At 40.2% G+C, this 24374-nt stretch overlaps 2 protein-coding genes across 8 annotated transcripts in view; one reads left to right on the top strand and one right to left on the bottom strand.

Annotated features, from left to right (window-relative positions):
- Nucleotides 1-16239, bottom strand: part of LOC137983630 (protein NLRC3-like) — a 32646-nt gene extending 16407 nt beyond the window's left edge. For all 7 annotated transcript variants that reach the window (XM_068830780.1, XM_068830781.1, XM_068830785.1 and 4 more), the window contains exons 1-2: nucleotides 16090-16239; nucleotides 15910-16009 (exon numbers count right to left, since the gene is read on the bottom strand). The gene's annotated coding sequence lies outside the window, so the exon portion shown is untranslated. The remainder of the gene's footprint in view (nucleotides 1-15909; nucleotides 16010-16089) is intronic.
- On the top strand, nucleotides 799-1620 carry LOC137981707 (uncharacterized). The gene has a single exon (XM_068828770.1). It carries the CDS (start codon nucleotides 799-801, stop codon nucleotides 1618-1620), a length of 822 nt encoding a protein of 273 aa, XP_068684871.1.
- Nucleotides 16240-24374: the final 8135 nt, after the last annotated feature.

Below are 24374 nucleotides of genomic sequence, written 5' to 3'. Positions count from 1 at the left end.
TGTTCTATCTTCCTTTGTTTTTCCGTCGTTGGTCTGGCCGTCGTCGTCATTTTTTTGTCCGTCAGTGGGGTGTTCGTGCTGTTTATTTTGCTTCTCTTTTTGGTGATCACCTAGTTATTCATCTCTAGTCGTTTTCCTTTTGGTTTTTTTTTTCTGATACAACATTTTTTTTCGGTTTTGACTTTGGAACGGATTCGGCTTACGATTTTGGGGTGCGAACCGATCATCTATAGTCTTCTTCTTTTTTGCTTGTTTTTTTCTGATATATATATATATATTATATATATATAAATTTTTTTTTTTCGGTTTTGACTTTGGAACGGTTATGGCTTATGATTTCTGGATACGAAAGGGTCAGGTTGAGCTAAGGATTTACTGTTGTTGTGTTTCTTTGTCTTCTGGCGTTGTTTGGCGAAGCCGCTCTTGCGGGATGAGTCGATCTGGCTGACAACCTCCTTTTGGTCTGCTATTTGCCTTTGCCTTTGCTTTTGTCCTGTTGTCCTTTAGTTCTTTTTGTTTCGTTGTTGTTACATTTGTGTCTTCTGTTTCGTGTTTGTAGGCGCCGGGTTATATTCCCCGGTGAGTTTGGCGTGCTCGTGTGTGGTATTTTGGGCCTTTCTTGTTCAATTGCCATATTTGGGCATGCACATATACGGAGAGCCTCGTGCAAAAGTTTGTGTGTGTTCGGATATTAAAAGCTGTGAGTTGTTGTGTTCAACTTCGTGTGTCTCTGTTTTTTCGAGTGTATTAGCTACGAAATATTACATCTGGCGACGAGGACCGGATTTCAAGAACACCATGAGTATAATTGGTCAGCTAAGAGAGTTCGACCGAGCGAAAGAGTCGTTTGAAGCGTATATCGAGCGCCTTGAAAATTTCATGGAAGCGAACGGTGTTAAAAGTGAGAATCAAGTGGCGGTCTTGCTAACGGCAATCGGACCAGAGACTTACGGCCTTCTGATAAACCTTTTGACTCCAGAAAAGCCAGACGCAAAGCCATACAAGGAACTTGTGGGAATTCTGAACAGTCATCTCCATCCAAAACTTCTTGTGATCGCTGAGCGTTTTAATTTTCATAATCGTTTTAGAAACGACTCAGAATCAGTGGCGGATTTTGCGGCACAACTGAAGAAGTTCTCGGCTCACTGCGAGTTCGGAACCTTTATGGATGATGCCCTAAGGGATCGTTTTGTTTGTGGATTGCGAAAAGAGTCGATACAAAGGAAACCTTTGGGAGAGAAAACCTTGGATTTCTCGAAAGCGATGGAGATTGCACAATCGATGGAAATCGCCGAAAAGAAGTCTTCGGAACTGAAAGACTTGGGGTCTTCAGGAATGTTGAAAACTGAGGAAGTTCACCGGCTGCGAGGAAAGGCTCACAAACCCAAGAAATGTTCAAAGGATAAGGGAGAGAAGTCCAAATCTGCTTGTTATCGTTGCGGGAACACTGAACACCTCAGTTCTGAGTGTAAATCATCAGAGACTGTTAGTAACTGTGATCCGATGCATGATTCTTTGGGATTCTTCAGAATCCGTGAACAGGATGCCCAAGCTGCTACTGTAACCATGACAGTGGAAGGCAAGGAATTGGTATGGAAGTGGACACATGAGCATCTGTGACAGGCATTCCCAATAAAATGTTCAAGGAGAAATTCGGTCATCTTAAGCTGAAGCCGGCAAGCACCTCGCTGAAAACTTACACTGGGGCTGTGCTACCTTTATGTGGAGAAACTGAGGTGCATGTAGAGTATTAGGGCCAGAGTGCTAAGTTACCTCTAATTGTTGCAGAACTTGATGGCAAGCCAGCTATTCTTCGTCGCAACTAGCTCAGTGTTGTTAAGCTGAAGTGGAAGGAGCTTTTTAACGTTTCTTCTCTTGACTTTGTCGGTGAACTGTCTGCTAGGTATAAGGGTGTTTTTGTTCCAGGCCTGCGAAAAATCAAGGAGTTCGAAGCCAGGCTATCTGTTCACTCGGAGGCCACCCCAAAGTTTCATAAGGCCAGACCTGTGCCGTACTCCTTAAGACCTGTGGTCGAGGCAGAGCTAGATCGCCTAGAGAAGGAGGGGCTTGTGACCAAGGTGTCACACAGTGCATGGGCTGCCCTAAGGCAGATGGCGGTATCCGTCTGTGCGGGGACTTCAAGGTCACGGTGAATCAAGTTTTGGATGTTGATAAATACCCTCTACCCAATCCTCAAGACTTGCTAAGTGTTCTGGCAGGAGGAACGCGTTTTACGAAGTTGGATCTCAAGCATGCGTATCAGCAGCTTCCTCTGAGCGAGGATTCCAAACAGTTTCTCACCATCAACACCAGTAAAGGACTCTACCAGTACAATCGCCTTCCATTTGGTGTGGCAAGTGCTCCTGTCATATTCCAATGGACACCATGGACACCATCCTCAAGGGTATCGACGGTGTGGTGTGTTACATCGATGACATATTGATTACAAGACGGAATGACCAAGAGCACCGAAATCGGCTAGAGGCCGTGTTGAGTAGGCTTGAGAGGTATGGAGTGCAACTCAAGTTGTCCAAGTGTAGTTTCCTGCAGGAAAAGGTCCAGTTCTTGGGTCATGTGATTGATGCTGAGGGGGTTCACCCATCACCTGAGAAGGTGCAGGCTGTTGTTGAAGCTCCGTCTCCTGCTAATGTTACAGAGCTACGGTCCTTCCGCGGAATGCTCCAGTACTATGGGAAATTTCTACCTAATCTTTCGACTTTGCTGCACCCGCTCAACAACCTTCTTCGGGAAGGTGTGTTATGGTCGTGGCAGCCAGAGTGTCAACAGGCTTTTGAGTCTGCGAAGGAGCTGCTCCAATCTGCAAAGGTTCTGGCCCACTATGTTGTTAACCTTCCTATTAAATTGGCCTGTGATGCCTCTTCATATGGTATCGGAGCGGTGTTATCACATTTGATGCCGGGTGGCGAAGAGCGCCCTGTTGCCTTTGCTTCAAGAACACTTTCAGCTAGTGAAAGGAACTATGCTCAGTTAGAGAAGGAGGAATTATCCATCATTTACGGTGTGAACAAGTTTCATCAGTATCTTTTTGGAAGAAAGTTTAAGTTGGAAACTGACCACAAGCCACTCTTGACCATTTTGGGCCCAAAATCAGCAGTGCCAACCCTGGCTGCCGCACGACTGCAGAGATGGGCTTTGATTCTTGCATCCTATCATTATGAGGTGGTTTTCCGCAAAACATCGGAACATAGCAATGCTGATGGGATATCTACGCTCCCTGCGGACAAAACTGGCACACCAGAGGAGAGTGACATTTTTCATTTTACACATGTGAATGATCTTCCAGTCACAGTTAAGGATATTGCTGATGCGACAAAGAAGGATCCCGTATTGAGCAAGGTCTTACAGTTGGCTAAATGTGGTTGGCCACGAAAGGTACAGGAAGAAGCCTTGCAGGCCTACTTTAAGCGGCGCTTTGACCTTTCTGTGGAACAGGATTGTGTTCTCTGGGGGTTGCAAGTTGTTATCCCTAAGGCATTACACGACAGGATCCTGGAAGACCTTCATGCTGATCACCCAGGTGTTTGCCGTATGAAATCCTTGGATAGGAGTTACCTGTGGTGGCCCAGTCTCGACAAGGCAGTTGAGTCTGTCGTGCAAAATTGTACAGCGTGTCAGTCGACTCGAAAACAACCTGCTACTGCACCCCTGGTTCCATGGAAGTGGCCGGTTCGAGTTTGGCAACGTGTGCACATGGATTATACAGAGAAGGACGGTGTGTACTTCTTCGTGGTGGTAGACGCCCACTTGAAGTGGCCCGAGGTTTTCTCTACATCCTCTACCACCACATATAAGACTATCGAAATGCTCAGTCACCTTTTCGCGGCATATGGTCTTCCAGAGGAGATCGTATCGGATAATGGCTCGCAGTTTGTTTCTGAGGAGATGCATCACTTCATGAAGAAGCATGGGATTCAGCATACTCGTGTTCCTCGCTATCACCCAGCGTCGAATGGGGAGGCAGAGAGATACGTTCAGATACTAAAGCAAGCATTGTAGGCAGGCAAGATTGAGCCAGGGAAATCACTTCAGCTGCGGTTGTCTAGTTTTCTATTCTCGTACAGGAATACCCCCCACACCGTCACTGGTCAGACCCCTGCCGAGTTGTTCCTGAAGACACCACACACTCGTCTGTCCCTCCTTCACCCAAATCTGGCTCAGCATGTTGCGGAGCACCAAACCAAAGTAAAGCATTAGCATGATGCTGGCCGCTTCAAGACTCGTGCCTTCCTTCCAGTCGATCTGGTACTTGTGCGCAACTTCAGAGGGAAGGATAAGTGGCAACGTGGTACCGAGATTTTGCGGATAGGTCCCTTGGCCTACCAAGTACGAGTGAGGGAACGCATGTGCCATGTGCACATAGATCATCTACTACCTTCAGGTGATGGCAAGCCCACATCAAACCCTCCCGAGCAGGAAGTGATACCGCAAACTTCGGTTGTACCACAACCTGTCTTACCAGTACCTAGTGGTGTCACCCCTGCCAAGTTGCTCCAACCTACCTCACCAAGACCTTCGGACCCAGGACCCACTCCTATTCCTGAGTCCCCCTCGGCTGCAGCTACCACTTCGTCACCAGACCCACCCAGACGGTACCCAAAGCGTTCACTTAAGCCAGTAAAACGCTTGGATTTGTGATGATTGAAACTTTGAACTGCTCTTTAAAGTTGAAATTTGTTAGGAAAAACAGTTCTAGGAGGGGGAGACGAAGTATTTTGGGCCTTTCTTGTTCAATTGCCATATTTGGGCATGCCTATATACGGAGAGCCTCGTGGAAAAGTTTGTGTGTGTTCGGATATTAAAAGCTGTGAGTTGTTGTGGTGAGCTTCGTGTGTCTCTGTTTTTTCGAGTGTATTAGCTACGAAATATTACACTGGTGCACCCCCCTTTAAGGTGAACCATCGTTGTGTGGTGGATTAGTCTGCGTGTCTAGCAGCCATGATTGCACTCACCCTACCGGGTGGCTGTCAATCAAGTTAAACAAAAACAAAAACAAAAGAAAATTCCTCTTCGATGCTATCACAGATATGGTTACGGTTAATGTATCCGGAAAGAAGAATGAGCGATTTCAGTTTTTTTATTATTATTTTGTGGAGACACGAAGGTATCCTTATTGAACAAGTTACGTTTACAATGTTTTCAGAATGTTCTTGAGAGTAAAAAAACCAGATTGTGCTTTATGGCTGGCTGCCCCGGCAAGTACAGCTACAATATTATACAATCGTTTATCGATAGTCTTTACTCTCATTCGCTTTTAGCGACAAATATTTGCTATGAACTGTCAAATGTACATCATTACAAAGCCTGTAATTTTGGTTACTGATTGCTACGTGTTTCGTCTGTTAGGTACATCTAAAGAGCTGTAAATTTAACTGACTTGCGTCCAATGTTTGTTAAAATATTTTTTGATCTACTAAGATCTTGGTTTCCGATTTTTTGAAAATAATTTGCTTTTTATAAAGTTGACCTTTGAGACAGACAATGCCCACCACGCTTAATAACATAAACATTACGTGACCAAAAATACTAGACACAATTTGACGTAAAATAAATGTAGGAGAGTAAAAAATGGAAGGATAGGAATGGGGGAGGGTCACAGGTTTTGGCTTTGGCTTTGAGTGCCATGTATTCATCATGTAAGTTAAACGGGAGGGCCAGGAAATAAAATAAAATGAAATAAAATAAATAAAAACCAAAAATCCCCCAGCCCTTGCCCCCCCCCCCCCCCCCATTAAAAACGTACCTTCCCTAATTAACAAAATTAACGCAGTCCCGTAAAGTCTTTAAACCTTTCGTAGTCTCGTGAAATTTGAATTGTAAATAGATTTATTTATGCCGAATCGGATGATGCTATAGCGATATTTCTTGTTTACAAACATTGACGTCACATTTCTTTTAACATTCAAATTTGCCAACCATGGAACAAAATAAGTCATTGTTTCGACAAACAATTAAGTTCTGGTTACAATATTGATAACAATGGGTGACGTCACGAGAAACTGCGCTATTGCCGTCTTGATAGCTTAACCTAGCGACTGACAAAATCGTTGATAAAGTTGTAAACATTGGTAACGTCGTCTCGATAGCTTTTACGAAAGTCGCGCTTGCTGTATCGTAAACAAACTCTATTCACATGTACGCACAGCCCTTGAAAGTTTGTTGAGGTAACGAACTTTGAACGTAAGATAACAGGTTTTAACCTATCCCACCCTCTTTCAATAAGGCGTCTGATATGTGTTGCGTAGGAAGTGACAAATGAACGGTATAAAGCCAGAATTGGTATGCATGACAGTTTTGTAAAAACTAGAGAACTGTTGTCACATGAAAAAGAATTTTTTTGGAATACTATGGCGACATCTTTTTACCTCAGTGTATTCTATTTACCAGCATTAAAGGGCTTGATACAACGGTGTAGGTGTGGGAATGAAGTGACAGTATGGTTAAGTTAAACTAAAATGGCCCTTTTCACCGTTAGTTTTTTTCATTTGCATTACAATGTAATCTAGCATGTATGTGAGGCAATTTCGGGCTATTTTGTAGTTTTAACCCGAAATTGCCTCGCATCCACGTTAGATTACATTGTAATGCAAATAAGAAAAACTAACCATGAAAATGGCTATTGTTTGCGACAATATTCACACACTTTTCTTGAGAATGTCAAATGATGTTGAAGGGAACCCTGGACTTAGAGTGTATGATATAATTGCTCCAGCAAAAGCCGTTAGTGCAGATGTTAGCCAAGGGAGCGATGTGAACAATCATCAAGATCCTAGTGGCTTACCACATGTACGCACTGCTTAACTATTTTTATTACTATGAAGAAAAAGTGGATCGGAGTACAACCTACACTTACTCTTAACCATATTATCGTTATAAAAAATCGATGCGGAAAGGGCCAGCATTGACTCAAATATCCCTGCATCTTCATTAAAATCACAGAGAATATTACACCTAAAATATACTTTTACTTTTTGGCAGGGTTCTAAGTTAAGCACTCGAATTATGCAAATAAGGCTAAGCACTTCGCAGACCACGTGATCCTCTCGCGGAAGTTGTGATTTTTGCTTCCAGGCGTGACGCGTTAAGAGATGCATAACATGCTGCAGCTAAACAGCAGTCGAGCAGTTAAAAAAAGCTAAATGTTGTTAATGTTCTGTGGTATTAAAGGCAAACGTAGATTAAAAAGAAAAATGCGTTATAACTTTGGTAAATAATGTTCGCGCGACAAGCTTGGTATCACAAGGAAGACCATGAAAAGAGCGAGAAAAAAAATATTAGTTATTCAATAGGGAACCACTTTCATTTTGTGTCAGTGTTCCTCAAAGAGAAATTTTTCAAGACGTTTTCATATAGATCGCAGTATCCTCAACGTGCAGTATCTAGATTATCAGAGTTCCCAGACCTTTGTTTCATAATTTAATTTATAGTCTAAACTTGTGAAGTATTTTAAAAATATAAGGAATAGGTTCATATAAAATGCCTTCTTTGAGCGGGTTCTTGAAAATGACTGAGTTGCCCGTAATCGGATCCCTGTTTATACACAAAGGGTTCTGGGATCGCCAGGGGGAAACCATTGCAAGTCCTTGCAAGAAAATCTATAGGGGAAACTTGTCTCGACGTACAAAAAATGATTCTGGAGAGGGATCAGTTTGTTTAACAGCTGAGGCATATGAATTCCCATTGTTATCTTCATTTATCGAAACAGAGACTGCTGTGTTCTCTGGAAGAGGAGAATTAAAACGGCTACCTAGAGGCAGAAGGAGATTGAATTGGTTTGCTTGAGCATAATCATCGTAGTACATTAAAGAGATTGGACTCCCACAGAGTTTGTAGAAAACAGTAGCGGCTCAAAAACCGTTGGATTTTTCTCAATCAAACTAGAACGTAACTTCCTCGCTGAATTTCCTCATGTTTATCATCGCTCATTACATTCCTCCAATGAGCAATAGCTCTGTAAGAACAATTTCCGTCTCTGTTCTGACAACGATTTCCTTCCTTTGAGGAGGTAAATTCCCAGAAGCCATAATTCGTTAAAACAAGACGTAACTAACTAGCCTATACACACGTAAATACACTGAAAAGGCTTTATTGAGTCATTTCCTCCAGATTTCTACCTAAATTTGCAATATTTCGAGACCACGACGAAATGTTAATTTCACAATAAACCTTACGCGAGCAAGGTTAATCCGAGTAAAATTTATCTCATATTTCACGGTTATTCAAACAGAAACTTACACTTGCCACGTATTAACATCGCCCAAATCGATTTCTGATAAAAGTGCGTCGAAAAAAGCGTTGATCTCTCTCCAAAATCGTTTTTTGGACGTTGAAACAAGTTTCCTCCATACATTTTGTTGCAACGACTTGTAATCTTTGTTCCTGGGTAAACCCAGAACCCTTTGCGTATAAACAATGATCCGATTTGTGGCAACTCATTCATTCAATCAACTAAGAACGATTGCTTCTTTCCAATATCAAAACCAAGATAAGTAGTTCTTATCGATCAGAAACCTCAGCATCCAAACTGGTCTTCAGGCTAAAATGAGCCCGCCATTAATTAAATTAACTAAGTTAACTGGGAATCTGTTATCTGACCAAAAAACTCTCTTTGCTCTGTACTGTAAGAAATGAGTTTCAAGTTGTACTTGAGCGATGCTTGAAGAAATATTTTGAAGCCACATTAACAAATCGAATGTGGTTCAGGGTTGTCTGTACTCTTATCCGTCAACAACGATATTCGTTGTCACAATGATCAAAATTTGTTGTGGACTCACTTGGCGCCGCGTGAGTCCACAACAAATTTTGACCACTGTAATGGTGGCGAATATAGCGATATTTCTCGTTTCGTCGCCCATTGTTATTAATATGTCAACCAGAAGCTAATTGGCTGTTGAAATAATAACTTCCTTTGTTCCGTGGTTAGTAAATTTTAATATCAAAAGAAATGTGACGCCAATGTTTGTAAACAAGAAATATCGCTATTGCTGGCGATAAGAGTACAGACAAAGCTGAAGCACATTCGATTTGTTAAGTTTTTGTTTATCGTCATACCACCAAGTAAAAAAATTGAAACTGTACTCAACAAATTAGGTTGCTTAAGGTAAACCATAAAAAAATAACATATTAAATGACTACTTTCAAATTACGCAGCAACAAGAGAACAGAATCAAGGTTCAAAGGAAAACAAAGGAAAATAAAATGCAAATTATTGAAAATTGTATAGTTGAAAATTCTATATTTGAAATTTGCGCCATGTAAATAATAATAATAATAATAATAATAATAATAATAATAATAATAATGATTATTATTGTTATTATTATTACTATATTATTATTATTATTATCATTATTATTATTATTATTATTGTTATTATTATTCCCCTGAATCTCGACTCTGTTCTTTTGCTGCTGCACAATTCGAAACTAGCCTATTATGCTCAGGCAGTCCCATTGAAACTCGATTTCTCGAAACAAGCTCCTTGCCCATTGGAAAGATATCGTGGACGTAGCCTATTGTCATTAATGTTCCAACCAGAGCTTCATTTGATGTCGAAACAAAGGGTCTTTTGTTCCTGTGGTTGACACATTTGAATAACAAAAGAGAGGCTCGAGGCTCTCCGGTATTGAAGAGAAACTCAACACGCTATAACTATACTGCCCGAGCTGGAGAATTATAAACAGAGGATTACTCTTCTTGAAGAAGAAAATAAAGCCCTCCAAACGAGTTTGGAAAACTCGCAAGCAGAGATAGAAGACCTAAGAGCCCTCGTTGATGGAGTTAATCTTAAGCAAGAAGCAGCTAACACTTCTAGCGAACGCATCGAGCATGAAATCAAAGAGCTGCACCGCCGACATGTTAAACTCGAATGTCACAGTCGTAGAGGAAACTTAAAGTTCTTTGGAATAAAGGAACGTGAAAACGAAACAAACAATGACACTGAACTTGCCCTAAGAGAATTCATGCGTACGAAGCTAAAGATTCTTCCAGTCGACGAAAAAAACATTCATTTTGACAGAGTTCACAGAATTACGTCGCGCCATTCACAATCAAATGGGCGAAGTCTTAAACCAAGACCGATCATAGTTAGGCTGACGGATTTTCAAGATAAATTTTTTATTAAATCCTTCATCAAAAATCTCCCAAGAGGTACTGGATTTGGAATATCCGACGATTTTCCTAAAGAAGTTGACGAGGTAAGAAAGTTGTTATATCCGATACTAAAGGCGGCCAAATGCGAGAAGAAAAATGCATACTTCAATGTCGAAAAGTTGATCATCGACGGTGCTCTTTACCGTGGTGAAGAAACATCTCAATTTTCTTTCTATGGGCGTTTAATGGACAATTAAGTTAAAATGAAAGTTAAAATGCAGTTTAGTTTATTTATTTATTTATTTTTTTCTACGGAACCACCTACTTGAGAGCTGCAGCTTTCCACTTTCTATATCCAGTCAAAATGCCGTACAAAGCTTTAGGTAAGTCTGTAATAGTTATGTGTTTCTGTATGTGTTTCTGCATGTGCTTTCGTTTTAGCTTTCTCTCCTGTTATGTTGATCAACTTTGTTTCGATGCTAACGAGGTAATAAGAATCAAGCCTGGCCACAAATATCAACCGCACTGTGAGCATAATTCTAAAAAAACTGTTTTCATTATTTCTTGGACACCCCGTCTATCCTGTTATTAGAAATCAAATGTATAAACTGCTATCACTTAATGTTAGAGGGCTAAACAGCTCGAGAAAGCGAAGACAAGTTTTTCGTTGGTTGCACCAACAGCAATCGGATATAATTTTCTTGCAAGAAACTTATTCCTCGCCGGAATCCATCAAAAGATGGGAAACAGAATGGGGAGGCAAAATCGTGTCCAGTCATGGCTCCTCTCATAGTAGAGGAGTCATGATTTTATTCAAACCACGTCTTGACGTTGACTTCCAAAAAATTAATGTGGATAACTCTGGCAGATGTATTTTAGCCGAGACTATTATTGATGGTACGAAAGTGGTTTTAGTAAACATTTACGCACCGAATGATACAACCCAACAAGTTGTTTTCCTCAGGGACGTTTCAAAAGAATTTCTAATGCCTTACGCCAATGACAACTTGGTGCTGGGAGGTGATTTTAACTGTACAATTAGCACTTCAGACAAAAAAGGCGGTAGACCGATAGACAGCAAAAAAGCCTCTCTCGACGAGCTTCAGTCGTTAATCAAAACACATAATTTACTTGATTCCTGGCGTTTCAAGAATCCAGATCAACCAGGCTTTACATGGGCTAACCCGTCAATGAAGATACAGTGTAGACTTGACTACTTCTTTATTTCAAAGCAGCAAAAAGATCACGTAAAGGATTGCAAAATACTTCCAACCATTTATTCAGATCACTCCGCCGTCGCTCTCTCCATGTCTTTCAACGAAAGTGAACTCCCTCGAGGGCCAGGGTTTTGGAAGTTTAACAACTCCTTGCTGTCAGATACTAATTACGTGGAACTGTTAACATTTAAAATTCCAATGTTTGCAAAAAAGCATGAACAAGTCAACGACAAAGGGTTGTACTGGGAAATGATTAAAATGGAAATTCGTGCTTTTACAATAGCTTTTTCAAAGAAGAAAGCTAAACGAAAACGTGACGAAGAATCAATTCTTTTGTCAGAAATGATGAGATTGCAAATCAAACTCCAGGCGTCATACAGCGATTCTCTTAAGACTGAGCTGGAGAGAATAAAATTCAAGCTTTCCAAAATTGTGGGTATTAAAACACGAGGAACAATCGTGCGTAGTAGAGCGCGTTGGTACGAGCATGGTGAGAGGAATAGTAAATACTTTTATAACTTAGAAAAAAGGAACCAAAAAAAGAAACATATAACGTCCTTAGTTAATAATGAAGGTGACAAAATCACAAACCCGAAGGACATCCTGGAGGAAGAAGAACGCTTTTTCGAAGAGATTTACACATCAAGAAATATGGACCCCAACTGCTCAACTTTCAATGAGTTCTTTGAAATAGAAAATGCATTATCAGAAGAAATCGCGAAAACGTGCGAAGGTGTCATGTCGGTTCAGGAGTGTGAGCTTGCATTAAAATCTATGGAAAACAATAAAACTCCCGGCACGGACGGGCTAACGCCTGAATTCTATCGCTATTTTTGGAACCTGCTCGGTTCATTTATGGTAAGTAGCTTTAATTACGCCTTTCGAAACGGAACTCTTTCTATCTCTCAACGTCAAGGGATTATTTCCTTAATTCCGAAGAAGAAGAAGAATACTGAATATTTAAAAAACTGGCGGCCTGTATCTTTACTGAATGTAGACTATAAAATAGCGACGAAGACCATTGCTCTACGCTTAGAGAAGATCTTGCCGAACTTAATTCATCCCTGTCAATCTGGATATGTTAAAGGAAGGTTCATTGGAGAATGTATTAGGTTAATAGCAGATACAATGCATTTCACTAAAGCGAAGAATATTCCAGGGGTAGCAGTGTTTTTGGATTTTGAAAACGTTTGACTCGATTGAGTGGAATTTTATTCATAGATGCCTCGAAACGTTTAATTTCGGTCTTGACCTCCGACAATGGATAAAAGTGTTTTATACAGATATCTCTAGTTGTGTTCTGAATAACGGATACGCCTCAAAACATTTTCATCTAGAACGCGGGGTGCGTCAAGGTTGCCCACTTTCCGGCACATTATTCGTTATTGCTATTGAGTTACTCGCACAACGTATTAGACGCTCAAAAGAAATAAAAGGTATTCCAATAGATGAACATAATGAGGTTAAACTTTCGCAATATGCAGACGACACAACTGTACTTCTTTCTGATGTCCAGTCACTGTCAAGGTTATTTGATTTATTATCGCTTTTTGAAAGATGCTCTGGTCTAAAACTAAACCAAACAAAATCTGAAATGTTATGGCTTGGCTCTATGCGTAACAGAAAAGACACCATACATGATCTCCAATTGAGCGCCGAGGCAGTTTACGCGCTTGGCGCGCATTTCACATATGATCTAGAAGTGTCTGAAAAGAAAAATTTTTTGGACAAATTAGGATCTTTAAAGAAAACATTGAATATGTGGTCTCAAAGAGACCCCTCCATCGCTGGCAGGATAAATATAATAAAAACATTAGCACTTTCAAAACTTGTGTTTATCTGTAGTGTCATGAATACCCCTAAAGAATTCAGTAAAGAAGTAGACAAGATTACGTTCGACTTTATTTGGGATCACAAGGCCGCCAAAATAAAAAAGATTACCCTTATCAAGCAAAAAACAGCTGGTGGCCTTGACATGAAGGATTTTTCTCTCATCGACAAAGCGCTTAAGTTAAATTGGGTGAAACGGTTATGTTCTAACTCAAATGCCCCATGGCAGTACATACCTAAATTGCTGCTAGCCGATGTTGGCGGTACAGAACTGTTTAAATGTAATTATGATTACAATCTCCTTGACCTAAACAACCATCTTCCTGCTTTCTACAAACAAATCATTTTCTACTGGCAGGACATCGCAACGGCCACACCTAAAAATAAAAATGAGGTTCTCTCGCAGCCAATCTGGAATAACCGATTTTTAACTGTGAATAAGAAAATGGTATTCTTTCCTCATTGGTATCAGGCAGGAATAAAACAAATCTCGGATCTTTTTGACTCCTGTGAGGGCCATTTCCTCCCATTTAATTATTTTTGCAGTAAATTCAATGCAAAATGTAGCTTTCTACAATATTATAGTATTCTCTCTTCTATTCCCCAAAATTGGAAGAAACTATTGCAAGATTGTTCCAAAGACTCGGTCACGCCGCCCACCTCAATCTGTTCACTGTCATGTAAGGCAATATACAGTACCCTACTTTACCTTGAAGATCTACCTCCACCAACTTCTGAGAAAAAACTTTTAGCGTCTGGCGTCGAGAAAAGTGACTTGTCTAAAATCTACCTCCTACCATTCAAAGCCACGAGAGAAATTAAATTGACGATGTTCCAATACAAAATCATTCACCGAATTTTACCAACGAATAGCTTGTTATATAAAATGAAAAAAGTTGCCTCGCCCTTCTGTCCCTTTTGTCCTTCTGAATGTCAGACCCTGTGGCATTTGTTTGTAAACTGCAAGCACGCAAATTCCTTTTGGGATGGATTCCGGGAGTGGTACTCAACCTCTAGTAATACGAAACTGCTTATGTCAGAACTGGAGATTATGTTCGGAATTATTCGCTTTCACAACTACTGTTTGGCCCTCAACCATCTTATTATTTTAGGCAAATATTTCTTGTATGTTAACGCTTTAAATGCCATAAAGTACAATTTCGATGATTTTGCCTCACTTGTGCGCGAAAAAATTAATATAGAAAAATATATTGCAGCCAGTTGTAATAAGGAGAAAGAATTTAGGAACAAATGGAAATTTTTTCTGTCCTTATAAAATTACATTGTGTCCTTCTACTTCTCAGCTTCTGTATTTTGATTTTCTTGCTATCTATTTATTTAACAACCTATTAAATCCTAGAAAGCCAATACCCTACATAGTGAAAGTAACAAACAAAATTCTTATTAGAGACTCGAACAATTAAAATGTAAACAATTACGTTGTAAACAGATCAACTATATATAATTCCATTTGACTAGTGTTATGGTATTGTAATATGTATCGTATGTAGTGCAAGTTAATGTAGTGCAAGTATTGTGTAAGAAGTAAGTACAAGTGTAAATCATGTAACATGTATCGTAAGTAGTACAATAAAAAAAAATAAAAATAAAAAATAAAAATAAAAAAAAAAGAGAGGCTTTTACTCTCTTACGACTAAATTATGCGTTGCGGTTAATCGAGTCGCTGAGAGGCTCGAAGTAAAGATCTATTTCCAAAAAAAAAACACTAAGGGCCGATTTACACGATACGATTTTGTCGCATGCGACAAGCTCACGACAGCGCAGCGTTTTAAAACATGCTTTAAAATGCTACGACATTTTGTCTGACGTACACAACAGTCACAAATCATGTCGTGGGCCTGTCGTAAGCCGTTGTCGCATGCGACAAAGTCGTACCGTGTAAATCGGCCCTAAGGTAGATTAGCATGAAATTGAGTTCTTTTTCGGGACACATTAAAAACAATCACTAGTCAGACTAATGAGAAGCAAACTCTAACACTAGTCAGACTAATGAGAAGCAAACTCTAACAACACGATAAAGCAAAAGCATTTCACGAACAGCAGTGGACTGCGAAACTGTCGAGCAACCAACCTGCTTCGTTTGATTGTTTTGTAAGAGTTTAGTAAGACCTCTGAGATAACTTATTGTTTGACCTTACGAAAAAAAAAAACGATGCACTCTGTTGATTCTTTCAATCAAACTTGTGCATTTTGCTCAAGCTTCATTCCGGCTAACGCTGTTCTCTAATCCCGCTGTTTACGCGAAGCGACGAGAGAAATCGAATAATTACAAGCAGCCTTCACTTCTAAGGTTTGAACGTTACTTCAACAAACAGTCTAGAGTACCAAAATTGTCTAACATACGTAAGACCTACTGTTAGATTGCAGCCTATGAAAAAGAAAAAGAAAAAGCGGATGGCAATGAAGAAGGATGACGAGAAGAAGCAGAAGAAGAAGAAGATGACTTTACGCACTCCTTTATATTCATTTTCATCTCATTTGTCGACAAGAGCGACCTCGATCCTCTCGTTTTTTTTCCAAATCCTACTTTGCTTTATGTTTAATTCTTACTCCAATCTTCCCAGAACACACAATAGGTTATAAATAAACAATAAACTGAACTTCAGGTTATTGCTGGCATAAGCTGGCATCATGAAAATAATTTGTCGAGATTAATCATCGATCCATGCAAGACAGTCTTTAGCGTGGGCTTCTGTCTTAACGCTCCTTGTCCAACAAATATCTTTCTTACCTTGTTAACAACTCTCACACCTGCATGATTAGTCGGATAAGCTTGGCTAGAGAATTTTCGGTGCCCGTGGATACAAAGGGTCTGATGAGGTGAGAATCTTCTAAAAGCGAACATAAAAATGTAAACACTTCATTAATCGTGGAATCGGACCTGGTCTAAAGTCACGCGAATCTGACTCACCTGTTGGTAATACTGAATGAACGATATGTCCCTTACAATAAACCGAATACAAAATGTATAATTTATATTTGAAGTCCTCTGTCCATATTTCGAAATGGTTGATCAGTTCCTTGCCAACTAAAATGAAACAATGAAACACGATAGGCGCAAAACTTCACCAATATATTCTTCTGAAGAAATCATGACGAAATCAAATAATAGGAATTTTTAAATATCCTCAGGTCACGCCTTCTGTGAAACTTTATATTTTGTCACTAACAAACTACAGTAAAATCATTTAAATGGGTAGAATCTGGTGGAACTTTAGTGAAATCAAAAAGCGAGACAAACGCACCAGTTGACGCACCAAAACCGTCTTTAATTTAAGTCGGATGCACTGTTCTCGTGACCAGCGTGTAACACATATATAAGCGAAAACACTTAATAGGTCACGCATACTAGCTATCAACCTTTGAACTGACGTCTTTAAGAAATATATATTTTTGACAGTAAGGGGGTTAAGAACTGGAACTGGACTGTTAAAAAAGAAAGAATGTTGATTCGCTAGGGTATGCATACCTTTTGTGTAGTCAAAAAGGTAAGCTGAATAAAATTCTGCAACCATTTTGAGGGGTCGTATATTTATGTGCATAAAAATCTCACTTCAATACTTCTTGACTACTTTACAAGCTATATCAGTGATAAGCTTTCTTTCCATCCTTCTATTTCAACGGTTAACGTCCAGATTAAGTCTCACCATTTTAAAGAAGTTCAGAAATCATACCGAACTTTTCGTTTTCTCCCTTAACCTTTCTCTAACACGAATTACCACGAGACACTGAAGCGTAACGCAACTTTAATCCACTGGCTACTCATCGATTTACAAAGGGGCTGTATGCGAGTGAAATGCTACAACATACCAAACACCTTTGATAACAAGAGTGGGGACAACAACGAAAGTCACATGATCATGACACTTTAAGTCCTACACACTAGGGTGGGATTAGAAAAATTATGCATAGGTCCAGTCTCCCAGACTTCTTTATCATTTTTCCAGAATGAGCACGGGTTGTAACAGTTGTTAAGTCTATGCGAAATGTAAGGACAGGTAGCGCAGTTTTTGCCACAGCGAAAAGAACCGGAAGGAAATGGGGAATTAGAGTGATTTATATCAGGGGATAAGTTAGACATGACGGCTAACTTAACCTCTAATATAACTCACTCTAATTTCAGCCGAAATAGAGTACGTTGCTAAATAAAATCTACGTTGTATCGGTGCTTGCTCAAAACATTAACCTACCCTTCCACACGATTATTATTCTTTCCCTCACAGGGCAAGACTATAGTAACATTATCACATAGAGTGAGTCCTTAACATGAACAATAGTTTTGACTAATACCATAACAGTACAAAAGCCGCATGGCATGCGCCCTTTCTTTTCTTAAGCTTTCAGGTTAAGAAGTGTGCTAATCAAAAGATACTGCAGTTTTTGAATTATTCAAGAAAAATGCACCAGCGGATAAAAAAACTGGATTCTTGCTAACCGTAAGGCCTATTTTTCGCGCAATGCCACCGAAGTGCACACCAATGAGAAACCTTTCTGCTCTTTCTTCAAACTCAAGTCAACTAGACGATCTTTTTCTGATACCACGCTCGTAGACAACAACACTGAAATCACGTCCGATTTGGAAAAAGTCGCGGCTTTCTCCGATCATTTAAAATCTATCTTTACTGATCATTCCCTGTGTTTTTTCCCGACAGGCACGCCCAATTGTGAGAACACTCTCTCTGAGGTTGTTCTCTCCAGGCGAGAGTTTCTTTGGAGCTGCAAGGGCTAAACGTCAACAAGGCTATGGGTCCTGATGAGATACCTGCACGTCTACTTGTAGTGGAATGCGCGGAAAAAATAGCGGATGCTTTAATCTTTTGCTGTCGTCTGGGGTGTTCTTCAGGGAGTGGAAAGACGCCAACCTGGCGCCGTTGTTTAAGAAAGGAAAGCGTCGGTTAGTGCGCGGCCACGGTGCAAGAGGTCCTGAGTTCGATTCCCGGATCTCGCATCCTTGTTTCGACTTCTTTCCATTCCGTGTAGCTTAGTAGCTTCAAATACTCGTATAACGGAGCACTGATGGAGAGGGGGGAGTAAAATGAGCGCACCGTCGACCTCAGGTTTGTCAGTTGAATTACTGTTACGAGTTATGGACGTTAAATATGGTTGCTTTACTTTACTTTACTTGGGAGAAACATGTGTTGCTCGTCGTTTAATGGCTTTCACTGAAAATCGTATTTATTACCATCAACACAGTTTTCGTGAGGATCTTTCTTGTACCACTCAACTTCTCTCTGTCCTTCATGCAATTGGTATATCTCTTAACCGCGGACTAGAGACAGACGTCATCTATATTGACTTAAAGCGTGCTTTCGACACAGTGTGCCACGCCCACCTGCTGCACAAACTCTATAACTTGGGAATCGTACCTCCACTTTATGAGTGGTTCACTAGCTACTTGACCTGTCGTCGCCAGCATGTTGTTGTTAACGGTGCGTCCAGTAAGTGGGAAGAAGTTTGTTCAGGAGTCCCTCAAGGGTCCGTACTCGGACAAATACTATTCATTTTTTATGTTAACGACCTTCATGACTGCGTCAGCTCGTCTCGAATTGCAGTGTTCGCCGATGACACCAAATGTTTCCGCCCAATCAGGACTTGCAGCGACGTTGGCACTCTTCAAAAAGACCTGGACGCTTTATCTGCTTGGGCTATGCAAAACGAGCTTTCGTTTTCAGCCTTCCAAGTGCGAGAATCTGCGAGTTACTCGTAAGCGAAACAGTCCCTCAAAAGAGTGTAGTGTAACGTGAAGTGCTAGATTTCTATTCCATATGAACCGCGTGAGCGTTATCCCTACTGATGGAACTGGGCCCACACAAGGACAGAAAAAACTATGACCAGGGTGGGAATTGAACCCACGACCTTTGGGTTAGATCTCCGCCGCTCTACTGACTAAGCTACAAGGGCAGACGGGAGCAGGCCTTGGGAACTGGAGATGTTAAAGTCACGGCAATAAACATATACAAGTACAAGGAAAGGCTTCGGTTATACAAACGAGACCTTGGGGTTCAGGTAACTCAAGATCTCTCCTGGAATGAGAATGTGAGGAACATCTCTCTAAGGCAAACAAGATGCTGGGATTTCTTAGAAGACACTGCTCAAACAGCCTTCCCTATGAGATCCAAAGGACGCTCTACGTCTCGCTCGTGAGATCGCATCTGACCCATGCTAGCCAAGTGTGGGATCCTATTCTACTTGGCTCACTTAACTTGATGCGCAACTTGTAGGCAGTGCAACGACAAGCTACACGTTATATCCTGCATGGCCAGGAACTTGATTACAAAAAGCGCCTCTTAACACTCGGCCTTTTCCTCTCTCGTACTTTCTTAGTTTTTAGACCTCCTCTTTCTTTTCCGATGTATTAAGGGAGAAATACATCTCGACATTTCTGATACAATCCAGTTTTGTCGCTCTTCAACACGTCGTGGATCTACTGAGCTCGACATTCATCCTATTGGCGCGCGCACCTCTACTCACCGCGAGTCGTATTTTGTTCGTGTTTGTCCTTATGGAATGCTCTCCCTCTGGGAATCCATTCCTTGGAGCGTACATCTCTTTTTAAATCCCGGCTGAAAGCTCTTTACACCTCTCCCCTTACTCAGTCCTTCGAACCGGATGATATCGGCACATGGCGTATAATTTGCGTTATCTGCAGGCGACCAAACCTGGCGTCTCAATGGATGTGTTAATCCTTTATTATCGCTTTATTTATCATTTAGATTTCACTTATTTCTGTTGTATCATCCTGTTAAATTATACTAGTGTCTTTTTTTTAATGTAATTTGTCTGGCCGTTGACCAAGAGGAAGTATTGGCTTTGTAAGTGACCTCGTGTCCTATTTCTTTGTCTTCCCTGGGATTGTCATCGCTCAAAATGTCATAAATAAATGAATAAATAAATAGCTCTTATAGCAGTTCTATTGCAAATCTTTGTACAAAGAGGAACAACTGAATTAACTTTTTTATTTTTTTTTAATTGGAACACACCGTATTTGCACACTTTGTGTACGAAACCTTGGACAACATTCATCGTCAGGTATATTTTACATACTGAACCAATCCCCTGGGATAGAGCTAATTATAGAGCTTTTGAACAACTGGGGCCTGGGGTAAAGGTCAGATGTTTTGAGCTGGTCTTACCTGCTTTAAGGACGGTGCCCATTATTGTTATTGCGCATGCGTTCTGCGTATCTCGAGATACTCGGATTTCCTATCGGTAATGCTTACTAATACAGTGATATTTTTGCACGGTATAAAACTATCAGGAGAAAGTAGATCTTAGTAAGTAATCTTGGTATCCAAAAAGAAAATTGGAGGTAACCATGCATTTTTCAGAGATAATTAGGCTTCAATTTGAGAAAGAACGTCACACATTTCTTTGTATTATAAACCTTTTTACAAATATTATTCATCAATTATCTCTGAAAAATGCGTGGTTACGCGCCATTTTCTTTTGGATTTCAACAACACTTGTTAAGATCTACAGTTCCTGCATGATCATAAACCGGGGCAAAAATACCTTTGAATTAGTAGGCACCGTCCTTAAACTCTTGAAAGAGCTCGATCATTCGACTAATCCAAAAATACACGAAACCAGAGGACCTCAAGCTACCTTAATCCGTATCTAATTAATTAGGCATTGAACACGCCGTCTCAGTACTGAGTTTTCAAGCAACAACGAATGTAAAATGATTTAGTGTGCTTCCAGGTTTTACCATTTTTCCCCATGTCTTTGCTACGATCTTATAATTGATATGCTTGCATTGTGGAGACGTTTAATGCCCATTCGTTATTGGAGAACCTTACATTATTTTGCGATCTACACGCATTGACCATGAACGCCTTTTCATTCCCACTTCGTTACCTTTACTATTACCTTTCGCCAGTTCATAAACCTTGCTTTGCTTTGCATTAGAATTCCTAATGTCGGCAGGAACCCATGACCCGGAGCAGCCAACTCCCATACTGGGCCTATGTCACGGCGTTTTTAAAGACCGATTTATTTTTAGACTACATTTTCTAAAAAAAAACAAAACAAAAACAAAAACAAAAAAAAACAAAGGCAGTTCCCGTTCGGTGACCCTATGACGTCAGGTTAGTCTTGTAATTGGTCATCGGCCTTCAGTGGGAGTCTCATTCGCGGGAAATTCAATCTAAAAATATATCGGTCTGTGAAAAACCGTGACAACAACACAATGGAGATGTAGGCTCCGGGTCATGGGTTCCTGATGTCGGTAAGCTTTTGCAGAACTTTTCAGTTTGTAACAAGCCAAGATTTTCAATGGTACGGAAGTTCTTTTTTTCCGTTTTTGGAATTTGCCACGTTATCTGCTAGTTGAAGTCTCTTTTCTTTTTGCGTTGCACACGTAAAAGAGACGTCTGGCATAGGTCGAGACTCACTTTGATCAAACCGCCATCCACAACCTTGGATGGCACTCTTCAAACCGCGTGCCCCATGATATTTTTGCTGAACCTGTGTCCTAGTGTGCCCCCGCGTTCCTTTATAGTAATTCCGCTCTTGTTAATTGAGCCCACACAACCTGAAGTATCACGTGAGGGTTCGGTCGCTAAGTAACCGACGCGCATGCCCAACACTGTGAGTTTCGACCCATGACAGAAGTCTCTTTTTCCGTACTCGTCAGCCTTGCGAACGCAAAAGAAAAGAGACCTCTGCAAACAGGGAATTTGTCACAGTACGCAGTTTGTAAAACCTCAGTAAATCCGTCCCTGAGCCGTAACATAGACCTAATCGGCTAACTCAATGTTGTACCCAATTCAAACCCTTTGGGAATAAAACGTTTTGTTCCAGGTATTTCCATATCATTTAAATATGAATGCTACATTATCATGCAAATACAATACACAAAGAATCTTAGTCCCGGGAGATTTGAATTGGGTACAACATTGAGTTAGCCGATTAGGTCTATTGTAAGAAGTTACTTCATGATTCGTCCCCTGAAAAATATATATCACCGTTTTTAGGATATAGCATTTTATTCGGTTCATATTATAGTCCTTTTGTTGTCCGTAATCTTCATCAATTTGGTGTTTTGCGCTGCGCAAGACTTATCCTCCACGGTTTTTTTCAAAAGCTTAAAACCTCGACTTCAATGTATCTATTTATTTGTTTATTTATTTATTTATTTATTTATTTGCCACACAAAGAATATAACTATAAGAACTAGAATTCATATAATTATAAGGAAGATAACAAAATGAAAAAAAAAAAAAAAAAAAAAAAAAAGGAAAGGCAGCGAGGTCAAAAAGAAGATAAAAAGCTCACAACTAGTTAGTCCTTCTTAGAAACATGGCCTAGCATGGCTACAGGATAAAAGGCGAAAACGTACGCAGATTACCCTTCAAATCTTCAATTGAAAAAAATATGAATTTCGTATAAAAAACAATAAACGGCTAATGTACTAATAATGATAAATAATTCTTACGATGTAACAAGCAAACTAGTTTTATTCTAGAGTTGACACCAAGCTGAAATTGTTAGTACCAAAAACAACAATACTTTAGAACGCTCGGTTTAATTTTTACCTTATATATAACCAAGTGTGCCAAACTCACATAGAATATGTACTAATTATCTGTTATTCAACAAGTGCAAGTTGAATAATTCTTTTAATATTCTGGCCTATGATAATACACCAATAAATATCCGAGGTTTCAATGAAGAAAGACTAAAGAATTTCCGTTCAGAGGGATGAGGCATATAGCAGGATTAGGAAAAGTAAGTTTGATTCATACATATGTTGGTAAACTTTGCGTAAACTAAAAGGAAATACGGTCTTAGCTGAAACATCTGACAAAATCAGGCTAGACACTCAAAAAAGAAGGACCACAGGGGCGGCGCCCGAAATTTTTCCTGAGTGGGGCACAACTGGGAGTATGTGTAATATTGGCGCGACAGTGCCAATAACGAGTGCCGATGACACGAGAAACTAGGGGGGTACAGGGGCATGCTTCCCAGGGAAATTTTCTAAAAATTAAGTACTCAAGGATGCAATCTGGTTCAATCTGAACACTAAAATTTGGTAAATACCAGGATTTCATCATGGTCAGCAAAGTAAGGAAAACGTGATTACCTTTTCCAGCGTAGAAAGCATTCAAACTAGTACAAAATTATCACGGTTTGAAAAAGCTTTAATTGACAACGAATTTTGCTTGTCATTTGATGCTGAAACAAACTGATTCCCAGTAGCTACCATGTTCAATTTGCCAGTCATTTCTTTGTGAACGTGGAAAATCATGCATTGATTTAATCTTTCTTGCGACATAGTTGTTCAAGAGGCCAAGCGCTCACTCACAGCATTCGTACCAGTTACCACAAGAAGTAAGTTCACGAGGTTAAAAACGTCTGAGAAATAATCAAAAGCTGCACTGGGGAGGTTTCTCAGATATTTCAGTACATCGTTCAACCCAAGGTGTGTCTCATTACCAAGCTGCACCCTGAACGTTTGTGGCGGCAGTGAATTGCGCGCCAATTCGTCTCCATAAAATCCCAGACAGAATCAAGACCATTGGAAAACTCATTCCCGTTAAATGTGTTCACCAAAAGTGACTTTAAACGGGAATACAATTTGTATCCAGGTTGTCGAGCACCAAACTAATTACGAGCTTTAGCGCTTCAAAGTAAATAGATTGGAAGTAGTCTTTGGCAGTCTCTAGGTGGTCTACTGGGTTTTTGTCGTCATCAAGGCCAGCTTGCGCAATTTGGAATTTTCCCAAAGTTGCGAATTGGTGGGGCAAATACTCCACTAGCCCCACCTTTACCGCTAACCTTGAGATATTCCAGAACCTCGAAGAGCGAAGCAGTTGAAAAGGAATAAGGACCTAAAATTTTAAATTATAGCAGAAGTACACTTACCTTGAAGGATAATTGTGATTCTATTCCATACGGATCTATTTGACCTTGTTATGCTTACGTCCTTGTTCATGAGCATATCGCCCACTTTCCAAAAAAAAAAAAAAAAAAAAAAAAAGAAAAAGAAAAAAAGAAAATAAAAAGAAAAAACACTGCTGAGCAAGGCCAGGCCTCCTCTTCTTCTTCTTCTTGAGAGAAATTAAAACAAAATATTTGACATCGACAAAGGGAGAGGAGGGTATGAGACAGTTAAGCACAGGGTGCATAAGAACAGGGTGGGTAACGAATAAAGTCACAGCGTTCCGTATGGCTCAGAGAATTACAATTATTCCT

Source organism: Montipora foliosa, chromosome 13 (assembly GCF_036669935.1).
Source record: "Montipora foliosa isolate CH-2021 chromosome 13, ASM3666993v2, whole genome shotgun sequence".
Classification (NCBI taxonomy): Eukaryota; Metazoa; Cnidaria; class Anthozoa; order Scleractinia; family Acroporidae; genus Montipora; species Montipora foliosa.
The sequence above is the reverse complement of the archived record's forward strand: the minus strand, read 5'-3'. Positions and strand labels throughout refer to the sequence as shown.